General features: G+C 41.7%; 1 protein-coding gene across 6 annotated transcripts in view; it reads right to left on the reverse strand.

Moving 5' to 3' along the window:
- Positions 1-13,189, reverse strand: part of UFSP2 (UFM1 specific peptidase 2) — a 29,702-nt gene that overhangs the window by 16,189 nt on the left and 324 nt on the right. For 3 of the 6 annotated variants that reach the window (XM_073341847.1, XM_073341843.1, XM_073341848.2), the window contains exons 1-7: positions 12,881-12,957; positions 10,676-10,754; positions 7,064-7,247; positions 6,911-6,977; positions 6,311-6,468; positions 3,893-4,085; positions 2,956-3,102 (exon numbers count right to left, since the gene is read on the reverse strand). In XM_073341847.1, coding sequence (XP_073197948.1) covers positions 2,956-3,102; positions 3,893-4,085; positions 6,311-6,468; positions 6,911-6,977; positions 7,064-7,247; positions 10,676-10,754; positions 12,881-12,919 — 867 coding nt within the window. In that variant the 5' untranslated portion in view covers positions 12,920-12,957. The other 3 variants (XM_073341849.1, XM_073341845.1, XM_073341846.2) reach the window with 3 other exon arrangements.

Raw genomic sequence — 13,189 nt, forward strand, 5'->3', positions numbered from 1 at the left:
CCATTACAGCTTACTTTGCTTAATAGCCTTTGGTGAGGGGACCTTGTCAAAGGCTTTCTGAAAATCTAAGTACACTCTATCCACTGGATCACCCTTATGCTTGTTGACATGCTTGTTGACCCCCTCAAAGAATTCTAGTAGATTGGTGAGGCATGATTTCCCTTTACAAAAACCATGTTGACTCTTCCCCAACAAATCATGTTAATCTGCTTCTTTTACTTTGTTGTTTAGCGACGGTTGCACTTTTTTGGTTCTCTAACTATATTTTTTAATTTGAGGTATACATTTAAGTTAAGCCTCTATTATGTGGTCTTTAAAAGATTTCCATGCAGCTTGCAGGGATTTCACTTTTGGCACCTTTTAATTTCTGTTTAACTAACTTCCTCAGTTTTGTGTAGTTCCCCTTTCTGAAATTAAATGCTACCATGTTGGGCTGCGGTGGTGGTGTCCCTGCTACAGGGATGTTAAATCTAATTATATTAGAGGAAGGCAAACAATTTACTTGCCAACAGATATTATATGTTACTGAAAAAAAAAAATCAATGTTGGAGGCACACCAATATCCAATATTCTAAAACCCCTTATCTCCTAATTATTGTAATTAAATCTAATTGTATTAGAGGAAATGCAAACAATTTCCTTGTCAACAGACATTAGATACCACTGAAAAAAAAAATCAATGTTGGAGGCACACCAATATCCAATATTCTAAAACCCCTTATTTCCTTAACTAAGTTATCAATAATTTAAATTTATTTTTTAAACAATAACCTAAATTTGGGGCAAATTTGACCTGATAGAGTTATTCTGTATCAATACTGGAAACTACTGTACATAGCACGGATTCTAAAACTCTATAGTATATCCCCATAGAAGTTGCAAGAGGGCATGGCTTTTTTTTTTTCCCTGACCCCTCCTGGTAGCTGCTTTTAATCCTTTGTCCTCTCCCTATTATTACAGTACTACTCACAGCAGTTTCTACAGCCAAAGCAGCATACTATAGCAGTAGGAGCAACAGAGAAGCAGGAGGGAGCTACAGACACAGCTGTAGAGATACAGTTTTAGAAAACTCTTATTCTAACAGCAAGATCTGTACTATCAATAATACATTATAATAATTTTATTTATCCCTATCCAAAGGCCTCTGGAACACCTTAATGAAAAGGTAAATGCAATACTTAGTCCCTTTCTTTTAATGTTGTCTCTTCCCCTTCACTGCCTGAGGTGTCATACCATTATTTTTTGCAGTATCCATTTAGACTGTACAGTTTCTGAGGCCAGGACCTGGTCTTATATCCGTAAAGTGCCATCCACATACCAAAATTAATAATAAAAGCAATAACAGAATTAAAAACAGAGAACTGTACCCTAACATTTTGCCAGAGCAGATCTAAAGACACTAACAAACCCCACATCACTCTCTACTACTAGACATCAAAATGACAATGGAAATAAAAGTCAGTCTTGAGTCTTTCCCTGAAGGATTTTAATGACACGTTTAGGTGTATCTAAAGAGAAGGGGTGAGACAAGGAAGAGAATTAAAGAGCCACAGTCCCCCCCACAAACTTCTCTCAAGATTATAATTCATGAAGATTACCAGTGCCATTCTTGAGACTCTCACCTGTCATCACAGAACAATCAGCAACATAGTCCCTCAATTAAGATTGGTGCTATAAGGTCCTACCAGACAGAGAAGATTATGAAGCATGAGCACAGACCTGAAGTTCTCAACTTTTTCCATATTTGGGATCTTCTTTTCTACACCAGAATCACCCAAAGACCTCCACTTTCCTCCAACTCGGATCCATCTCCATTTAACAGTATGAGAAAGGATGGGGTGGTCACGAATCTCATCCTGAGAATCCATGATAAAGGCCGAAGGTTCTCCAGCTTTTTCATTCTACAGACCACTTTGTCTGAGAGAGATTGTTTCACAAACTCTCTTCATTGCTTGGTTCTCAAAGTGTTTCATTTTGTAGACTTTAGTTTGAGAATGTTGGCAGAGACTTTTGAAGACCAAATCCTTTGACTGTTGTGGTTCAGCTGTAGCTGTCAAAATGGCTTGTAAGGGTACACTCACACTGAAATGTTTGTCTATAGCTTTAGCTCGCTGCAGTTAAGTCCACAGTTTCTAAATATTTTAAAAATAAAATTAATTTCTCCTATGACTGAAAAGAACTGAGCTTCCAGGTTCCAACTTGTGAAACTTGTCAACCTATCTAGAGATAACAGCATCTCTAGAAAGGGTGGGCAAAGAATGAGAGCCTGGATTAATTTCCCTGCCTTATTTATTTTTAGCTTTCAGTAGTTGTTTCACATACAGTCAGAGATTTTAGTCAAATAAAAAGGCTACCATGACGACTACATGAAATGGAAATGTAGCATTGGGTATGACATCAGATTTAACATAAGAATATAAGAATGGCCATACTGGGTCAGACCAAAGGTCCATCAAGCCCAGTATCCTGTCTACCGACAGTGGCCAATGCCAAGTGCCCCAGAGGCAGTGAACCTAACAGGTAATGATCTAGTGATCTCTCTCCTGCCATCCATCTCCACTCTCCGACAAACAGAGGCTAGGGACACCATTTCTTGGACTTAACCTCCATGAATTTATCCAGTTCTCTTTTAAACCCTGTTATAGTCCTAGCCTTCGCAACCTCCTCAGGCACGGAGTTCCACAGGTTGACTGTGTGCTGAGTGAAGAAGAACTTCCTTTCATTTGCTTTAAACCTGCTACCCATTAATGTCATTTGGTGGCCCCTAGTTCTTATATTATGGGAACAAGTAAGTAACTTTTCCCTATTCACTTTCTCAACACTACTCATGATTTTATATACCTCTATCATATCCCCCCTTAGTCTCCTCTTATGTTCTTATGATGTGATTTGTGATTATCAACAATATTTATGTAAAAGAAGCATTCTCCTATAAATGCCTCAAGTGAAACTTACCATACCAGCCTCTATGACAGGTGGATTGAGGTATATGTGTGGATTTCTGAGATAGCCATCTTTATATGGTTCATCTGGAAAGCGATAAGCATTCGCTCTTCTTAAATATGGTCTATCAGAGGGCAGATGGAACAGTTCATGTAATTCCTATATGTAAGTCAGAATCAAAATGAAGGGATAACAAACAAGAGAATAATTCAAGTTTCTTTAAAAAAATTACTCCAAATGGTAGTGAAGTTTTCATAACCAATATTGTTTTTAATATAGCAGTCTAGAAATTGTTACACACTAAAACCTCTAGAATAATCAATATTGAATGTACGTGTTTAACACTAACATGCCAGTACTGCAAAGAACTCTATGCAGGTAGACCCTTATGCCTATGCAGAGACTTATTGAAGTGAACAGGACTCAGCATGGGCTGGGAGCTCTTTTCAGGACTGGGGCCTCAATTACAAATAGAATGTACGGCAAAAAGTGCAATCAAAAAGAGATTAATTTTATGAAAATAATACACAATGTTAAATAGTACTGAGAATAAAGAAATATGAAACAATTTGTCTATCTGACATATTATTAGAAATTAAAGAAAATGAGCTCACATTTTGAGCAAATTCTATTCTTTTTGTAAATATAATCTCTTAAACACCATCTGGCAACTGAGTGAAAACACAATTAAACTGAGAGAACTGAACAATCCTTATACAAGTACATGTAAATGGAGACCCTCACTATTTTAATTAATAAATTCCTGTATAAATCCATTTAGGTTCTCTTATACAAATAACCATAAATGTCTGTTTATGAAGAAAAGTGCCTGATGAACACTTTAAAAATATGTTTCAACAAACCAAATATATATATGTTCAGTATTCTGTTTCGGTCATAATTACAAATCATGCTCTGTCAATATTTGGTCTACAGCAGCTAACTTTACCTTTCTGTAAGTCTCTAGCTGATTATCTGAAATGCCTGTAGGATACGAAATTGTTACAAGGTGCTTTTTTCCTGGTAGCATGAAGTGAAATTGTTCAGGTACCACAATAGATGTTCCCTTCATATATTTCAAAATGCATCTTTCCATATCAGTTAGTTGCTTATGAATTGCATTCACCAGGAGATTTCGTACACTATGAGATATAAGGGAAAATATTTAAGAACTAGAACACCAGCAATGCTGGCTCATTCTTATAGCTATACAAGCTTCAGAGTGGTAGCCGTGTTAGTCTGTATCAGCAAAAGCAATGAGGAGTCCTTGAGGCACCTTAGAGACTAACAAATTTATTTGGGCACAAGCTTTCGTGGGCTAAAACCCACTTCATTAGATGCATGGAGTGGAAAATACAGTAGCAGGTATAAATACACAGTACATGAAAAGATGGGAGTTGCCTTACCAAGTGGGGGGGGTCAGTGCTAACGAGACAATTCAATTAACGGTAGAATACCAAGCGAGGAAAAATCACTTTTGTAGTGGTAATGAGGGTGGCCTATTTCAAACAGTTAGCAAGAAGGCGTGAGTAACAGTAAGGAGAAATTAATATGGGAAAATTTAATTTTCCCCTACTGTCACTCACACCTTCTTGTCAACTGTTTGAAATGGGCTACTGTATTTTCCACTCCATGAATCTGATGAAGTGGGTTTTAGCCCACAAAAGCTTATGCCCAAATAAATTTGTTAGTCTCTAAGGTGCCACAAGGACTCCTCGTTGTTATAGTATACAAGTTCCCCTCTCCCCACTCATACCCACCTCCGCAACCAGTTTAATGCACCTGCTGCTCTTATCCCTCCTTCCACCCATACCAGCAGATGTGAGCAGAGTCTTGTCAGGTGTTGCTCACAACTCATATGTACAAAGATGATTCCACTCCAATGACTCAACCGTGGAAAGTACTGCATATTCTGGCCTCAATTCAGCAAATCACCCAAGCTGAACTGGAAGTACTCATGTGCATAAAGTTAGGCATGTGCCTAAATGCTTTTCTGGATTGCAGCCACTGTGTTCAGCACCTTGCAGGGTCAAGCCCAAAGAAAGAGTGCTGTGGATATCAATTCTGTATTGTTTTCCACCTCAGCCTGTCCAGGTGCATATGTGACTTCCTAAGCACAGTACTGAGACAACAAGCATTTATCAAACATTCCTCTCTCTCTCACACATGTATCTGTGTGTATTTACTGTAATTAAAAGAAACTGATATAATATCTTTTGAATATTTTCCTAGCAATCTGCATTTCTTTTTGAGTGCCGATAAAGAATTGGCATAATTATCAAACATTATGTTAAACACCGATTAGCTCCAAAAACCCTAATGAACATTAAATAACATAATGCTAGATGATAATAAAACCCTATGTGTGAAATAAAATGTAAGTATACCACTACCACTTCAACACAGAAATTGGATACCGTTATATTAATCCATCATAAATAAGGCTGCAATTATGTCATGGAGGTCATAGAAGTCATGGATTCCGTGACTTTCTGTGACTTCTGCAGCTGGAGCGGCAGGTGCGCTCTCCCTGGCGCCAGCCGCTCAGGTGCCCTGTGGCCAGCCTCACCGGTTGCTGTTGGAGCAGCCATGGGGTCAGCCACACCAGTCGCTGCTCAGGTGGTCCCGGGCAGTTGGCCCCCCAAGAAGCACCTGAGCACCAGTGCTGGGGACTGCCCCAGGGCCAACGTCACCAGGGCTGGCCACTTGGGTAGTTTCCGGGGCCGGCTGGACTGGCCACTGCTTGTGTGGCCCTGGGCAGCTGGCACCGGGGACTGCCCGAGCAGTGGCCCGTGTGGCTGGCCCCAAGGACTGCCTGAGCATTGGTCCTGGGGGTGACCCCAGGGACTGCCCAAGAAGCAGCAGTCCCAGGGGCAGCAGGGGCAGCGGCCCCGGAGGCCCTCAGGAGAGTGGTCCCCAGGAGCCATGGAGTAGTGGGCCGCTGGGGGCAGTCAGCCCCCACTGCTGGAGCAGAGCACCCCCAGGAGCAGAGATTTAGTTATCATGGGTATTTATAGTAAAAGTCATGGACAGATCACGGGCCATGAATTTTGTTTCTTGCCTGTGACCTGTCCATTACTTTTACTAAAAATACCTGTGATTAAATCATAGCCTTAATCATAAACTTTGAATTCACTATAGATAATGGGGATGGTTACAAGATCACACTCATTAAACCAAGGAATATCTATTGTGAGGGCTTTCAAACTCTCTGAAAAGATTTCCATTTTATTCCATATTCCACCTATATTAAAAATAGCTAAATTATAAGCTGATGTAGCTTTAGTATCCACAATTTTATTTAGAAAGCACAGACAAAGAACTAAAGCAAACTCAAAAATACAACTCAAAGATACATTATACTTACTTCCTCCATGGCTCTTCTGGAGAAACAGATACAACAACATCAATTGGTAAGGTCAAGTTAACGTAGTGGTGTCTCTTGTTTTCCCTTTCAATGACTGGGGCTACAGCTGCCAAAGGAGATGTCATTTCCAGCATAAGGTCTACATTTACTATCTGCTGCTGAAAAGAATAAAGACAGTTACATGCACTAATAATACATGTCCAACAATACATGCACCAAGAAGGGATAGAAGAAAAAAGTAGATTCGTAAGACCCATGGAGGTGAAGGGGCTCCAGGGACAGCAAAAGTTAAGAACCCCAAAACAAAACAGGCTCTTCACAACCCCAATTAGATGTAATGAGACAGATGAAAGGAAGAATCATTTTTGAACAGTGTCAGGGGCCAGACACAAATAACTGAGCTAAGATATCTAACAGTACTAAAGACTATGGGCCTGCTTCTGCATGCTCATCTGTGCAGGTGGATCTTTGCATTCATGCAGAGAGCACCGTTGACTTCAATGGCGTTCTCTGTGGATGCAAAGGTTTGCTTATGTGGATCAGCTTGTGAGAAAAAAGCATTTATTTGTTATAAGCTGTTAATATGGGTGGAATATATACCGTATCTTGGAACTTTTTATCCTTCTTTTTTGCAAGTTTTCTTTTAGTCTCATCTTCTTGGTCAAATCTGCAATATTAGCAGAGAGAAACTAATAATATGAAATTAATTTATTACAAAAATTATGATGTTCCCATTGTTTCAAATATACTCACCGAATAAATCGTATTATCTCCTTACAAACAGAATTATCAGTTAGTTCTGATGGAACTGTGTTCATACTGCTGTTAGGCCATACATACACTGAACTATGGCAAATTCTTAATACCAGCACATTTGAAGACAGTTTGGTCGACAGATCACTGAAAACATACTTTACTGCCTTTTTCGCTGAAGTCTCTAAAACAGAATAAGGATATAATTAGTGTTGTTCAAATAATTCCCTAACTTTTATTACAGCTACCAGATGTACACTTAAAGTTAAAATGTTTAATTCTGTCCTTGAAAAAGAAAAAAAAGGAAGTGTTGCTATGATCAGACAAATGGCTATGTGAAAATAATCATCAAAAATCCTGGTCCCACTGTAGTCAATGGCAAAACTCCACTGAAATCAATGGGGCCAGGATTTCATTTGGCTTCTTTTTACTTTACAGATCTACTCCAACTATACACAAAAATCATATCTGCTTACTCTAGTGCAGGGTGGCCAAACTTACTGACCCTCCGATCCGCATACGAGAATCTTCAAAAGTTTAAGAGCCAGGATGTACCTGTTCAAGCTCAGGGCTTCAGCGTTACAGGGAGGAGGGTCTTGGGGCTTCAGCACTGAGCCTGGCAGGCGTGCTACATGGGGTTGAAACCCTGAGACTCCCCTCCCTGCTGGGCAGAAGCCAGAGGTGACGCATGGGGGGACACGTGGGGTTATGTCCCACTCTCCATTTTTGCAAGGGTTTGCTAGCCCTGCTTGGTCACATGGTGCCGCAGGGCCCCTTCCCTTCATGGCAGCTGCTGGAGCTGGTGAGCTGCAGCCATGGGGAGAGGCAGTGACAAACAGCTGGGAGCTGCAGAGACAGCGTTTGCTGCTTCCTCTCCCTGCGGAGCTAAAGCAGCGACCCCTCCCTGCAGCTCCCAACTGCTTGCTGCTGCCTCTCCACAAGGAGCTAATACCTGTGAGCTGCAGGGAGGGGGTGCTGAGGGTAAGACGGGGAGTGTGCCTGGTGGGTGTGACTCAGGTTGTTGGGTGGGGAACGAACCTTTAAATTGTGCTTCCCCCTCCCCCCCAGTAGGTACCAGAAGCCCCTACCTCACCACAGGGCAGAAGCCTTGAGCTCTCCCCCAGTCTGGAAGGCACAGAATGGGGGAGCGGGAGAGGGGAATGTGGAGGGATCCACAAGCTGCATTTTATAAAAGAGCCGCATGTGGCTTATGAGCCACAGTTTGGCCACCCCTGCTCTAGTGCTTGAACAAAACTTTAATATTGCCTTTTACTTCTGTTACCCTTGCAGAGCCAACATGGCTAGGGAAGACTGTGCTGGATTATATTCTGGTTCAAACATCAAAAACAGCATTGTTAATAGGGCTGTCAAGCGATGTAAAAAATTAATCGCAATTAATCATGCAATTAAAAAAATTAATCAAGATTAATAGCATGATTAATCACATTGTTAAACAATAATAAAATACAATTTACTTAAATATTTTGGGAGATTTTCCACACTTTCTAATATATTGATTTCAATTACAACACAGAATAAAGTGCACAGTGCTCACTTTATATTTATTTTTTATTACAAATATTTTCACTGTAAAAACAAAATAGTATTTTTCAATTCACCTAATACAAGTACTGTAATGCAATCTCTTGTAAATATAAACAAACTTGGTTGTTTTAGCGATTGACTGAACAAGAAGTAGGACTGGGTGGACTTGTAGGCTCTGAAGCCTTACATTGTTTTGTTTTTGAGTGCAGTTATGTAACAAACAAAAAAATCTACATTTGTAAGTTGCATTTTCATGACAAAGAGACTGCACTACAATACTTGAATGAGGTGAATTGAAAAATACTATTTATTTTGTTTATAATTTTTAGTGCAAATATTTGTAATAAAAATAATATACACTGATTTCAATTACAATACAGACTACAATATATATAAAAATGTAGAAAAACATACAAAATATTTAATAAATTTCAATTGGTATTCTATTATTTAACAGTGCAATTAAAACTACAATTAATTTTTTTAACCACAATTAATTTTTTTTAATTAATAATGAGTTAACTGCGATTGACAGCCATAATTGTTAACTAAGGCTCCATCCTGCAAACACTTGCACATATGCTTAGGTGAGTAAATTCTGCAAAAACTCAAGTATGTATATAACTCACAGACTTTAGTGGGACTACTCACAAGTATAAAGTTACACACATGCTTAAGTCTTTGCAGAATCATGACCTACCTTCCAACTGCAGAGCTACATTCCAGCTTTATTTACACCTGTGAAACCTCACTATCTTTAGTAGGGTTGTACAGGTAGTAGGTGAAGGCAAAATTTCTTCTGTGGAATCTTTACTGCTGGTGATTATGAATGAACCACAAAGAATATAGTTTGACTTTCAGATCTCCATTTTGAGTCTGAAGTAATGGCAATTACAAAAACCATATTTTTACTTGTATGCTGAGCAAATATATACTGCAATCCTTACATTAAAACAATATTTGACTAGTCCTGTTATGTCACCCAGAATTCAGAATGCAGCAAATTATGCAAAGGCAATCATAGCTATGCATTTCCCCTTTTTTAAACATGATTAAGTTACTGTAGACCAATGTAATGTATTTTGCATTAAAAGTCTGGGACTGATATCTGTAGTAATTAAAGTATATAAAAATACACCACAACCTGTGTAAACAAAAATATAATGGAACCTTCTTGAGTGAAGGCCCTCACTCTCGCCACATGACCACTTTTCTATACATAAGGAGGTTCTTTATTAGAAGAATATTAAGTTGCAAAGTACACTGCACTGAGATAATTTGGGACTTTTGTTCTGCTTCACTGACAGTGAAATTTACCCTTTTCTAAGCAAAGTCCAAGTATGAGTCTTTGTGTGAGGAATTAAAAAAAGGGATGGTGAGGCTGGAATCCAGAAACAGAATACTGTGCTTCATCGGAATGCATTCACCACCTCTATTCCAGACCACGAGCTTGAAGCCTCCATGCAGGCCACTGTGGCCCTACCAATGGTCTCCACTTGTGAGTTTATTTAGGATTGGTGCAGAATCCTGTGCAACTAAATATTTGGGTGCAGAAGCCTCTGAATGGCTGCTCAGTACACACCCTCTTCCTGTACGGCCTATGGTGGAGCTTATGTGGCATAGACGACCTTGCAGGAGTTTTGCTGTACCTGAATTCATTGTAAACAACTGTCACTTTAAAACAATTTTCAGGGTTTCAGAAAGATTTTAGGGAAGGGTGGGGAAAGTCAAAAATGATCCTAATACACATCCCATAAGTGGTATAAATTTGGAAATTAAAAAAAAGAAGACCTAAAATTACTGATTTTGGTATTGCTTTAAACTAAAAAAAAAAAAAAAAAAAAAGGTGTGTAGTGGAAGGGAGGAAGTTGTCAGGAAATGAAACATGAAAGGGAAGTAAAAAAATGAAATCATCATCATGCACTGATCCTTTAGGGTTTGGAGAGAAATCCTGAGTATTTGGTGAGCAGGTAACGAAATTATTATATCCAGTGCGGTTAGTTAATTCTCTCCTATTCAGACTTTACACTTCTATGAGGTGATCCTATGATATTCTTATAGACACACCATCAGCAGTATCCAGCTGAAATGCAAGATCCAGGCCTCCTCTTATTCTAAAGAGTATGTCCATAGTTTCCAGAATTACCTATAGAGAAAAAAGAAGTTGAGTTATAAAGTTAATAGAAATGAGTAGCATAAGACAGTTACTTCAGTGACGTTTCCCAAAAGTTGCAATGAGAACATGGCTCATTAAAACAGGATTACTTTTTATCACACAGTATTAACCGCATACTTTTTAAATCCAGGAATTGTTTTAGATGTAACTAAAGAACTCCAACTGCTTTAAATTTGAAATTGTTTGTTTTTAGATTCCATTTTGTGTTTCCCATCTTTGCCTCTACCTCCTAGTTGAAGGCAGGACTGGAACTGCTCTGCTGATTAACTTGGTAGATTAGATGGGGAGCTGAGTGCCTCCCATCTGCAATGTTGGGACACTGCGGCAGGTAACAGGAAATTTCCCCTCTACGACCTTCTTCAACTGTTCATTTTTGGAAGGGAAGCCACAGTCTCAGCAACTAATAAGGAAGAACTCAAAACCTCTGGACTCATGAGGACTCAGTGAACATACAGAAGGGGATCTGCCAGTTAGCTGCTCCTAAAGAACTGCAAAGAGCAGCCAATGTAAGATCATTTGGAAATACAGAACTATCATCACATCTCTCTTTGGTGACAAAGTGTGGGAGACTTCCAGGTTCAAAGCTAGCCCTGTATTTTGATTGTTTTATTTCAATTCCACCTATAACACGTTTGACTTCCATTAAAACATCCTAAATAGAAACACAAGACGAAACAAACTATAGAAAGATAATGTGACATGGGAAATTTATCTGAAGTGTCACAACCACTTGCACTTTAAGCAGTATCAACATGTAGTTAAGCTTTAAAGCAAGGGTGTGGACCCATTTTTCTATCAGGGGCCATCGACTGGGGGGGGGTGGGCTCTGGGGATGTGTGGTTTGGAGTGCAGGAGGGGGCTCAGGGCTGGGGCCAAGGGGTTTGGAATGTGAGAGCGGGCTCAGGGCTGGGGTGCAGGAGGAAGTTTGGTGCAGGCTCCAGGAGGGAGTTTGGGTGTGGGAGGGGGCTCAGGGGTTGGGGTGCAGAGGGGGTTCTGACGTGGGGCAGGGGGTTTGGATTGGGGGCTCCGGCCAGGTGGTACTTTCCTCAGGCAGCTCCCAGTTGGCAGTGTAGCGGGGCAAAGGCAGGCTCCCTGTCTGCCCTGGCTCCGTGCTCCTCCTGGAAGCAGTCACCATGTCTGGCCCCTAGGTGGAGGAGCTAAGGGCTCTGCATGGTGCGTGCTGCCCATGCCTGCAGCTCCTGGCCAATGGGAGCTGCAGAGCTGGCACTGGGGGCAGGGGCATCACGCAGAGCTTCCCTGATTGCCCCTGCTCCTAAAGGCTGCAAGGATGTGCTGGTCGCTTCCGCAAGCTGGAGCCAACCCTAGCTTCCCCTATGCAGCAGGGCGAGCTGGCGCTCACAGCTCCAGCCCTGCAAGGGGGCGCTGAGGCTCGGGGCTTTTGGCCCACAGCGCAAAGACATGCCGCGGGCCGGATGAAATGAAGCAGTGCCACATCTGGCCCACGAGCCATAGGTTCCCCACCCCTGCTTTAAAGCTTCCAGTCTTTCTATGAAGCGATGGACCTGCCCAATAAAGTAAACTTCTTGATAAAGTTACATCTAAACTACATGTTCAATATATTGGTGGTCATTTAAAAAAATCCTTTAAAAAAAAAACCAAAAACAAAATTTGACCTTTAAGTAGCACAATTTATTTCAACAGTGGAGTCAACAACGCACATTTATATGCTACCAAGTGCGCAAGGCACTTTCAAACATGTCATACGACAATATCTCTGTCTCGAGGAGCTTACAGCGTCAGACCTTGTTCCTGTAAAGCTGCACATAGGTTTCTGAATACAAAGGGGCTGCATGTGGGCCAGGCGTCTGACCACGTGGCGCTCCATGCAGGACTCAGGGGTAAATTAGATGGTTACAACATAACAAGGAGGCTCATAACTGGAGGAGGACAGCACTGGAAAATAAGCGGCTTTCGAGAAGCGGATTACAGAGGTTGCTTGGCCCAACACCTGGTTTAGTTGGTAAGGCACTGGACTGGGACTCAGGAGACCTAGGTGAATTCCCAGCTCAGCCACAGGCTCCACGTGCCCTTCCCCAAATCACCTCCCTGGGACTTGGTTCCCCGCACTCCCCTACCTCCAGGGCTGGCAGCGGGGAGGCCAATCTCTGCGTCATGCTGGGAGGGGCCCCACATTTCTCCCCGGGCCCAGGCTCACCCGCAGGTAAAGCACGGAGGAGGCACCAGGCAGGGACACAGCGCGACCAAGGCCCCAAGGGCGGGCAGGAGCCTGGCGCTGAGCCAAGGCGGGAGCGGAGATGGGGGACGAGGGACCCCAGCAGGGGAGGCGCCCGCGCGGACGTAGCGACAGGCCGGCGACGTAGTGGCACAAGGGTCACTCCGAGCTGCGGCCCCTCGAGAACGGGCCGGGCCGGGGGCGGGCACCG

The sequence above is a fragment of the Lepidochelys kempii genome, chromosome 4 (assembly GCF_965140285.1).
Source record: "Lepidochelys kempii isolate rLepKem1 chromosome 4, rLepKem1.hap1, whole genome shotgun sequence".
Taxonomy (NCBI): Eukaryota; Metazoa; Chordata; order Testudines; family Cheloniidae; genus Lepidochelys; species Lepidochelys kempii.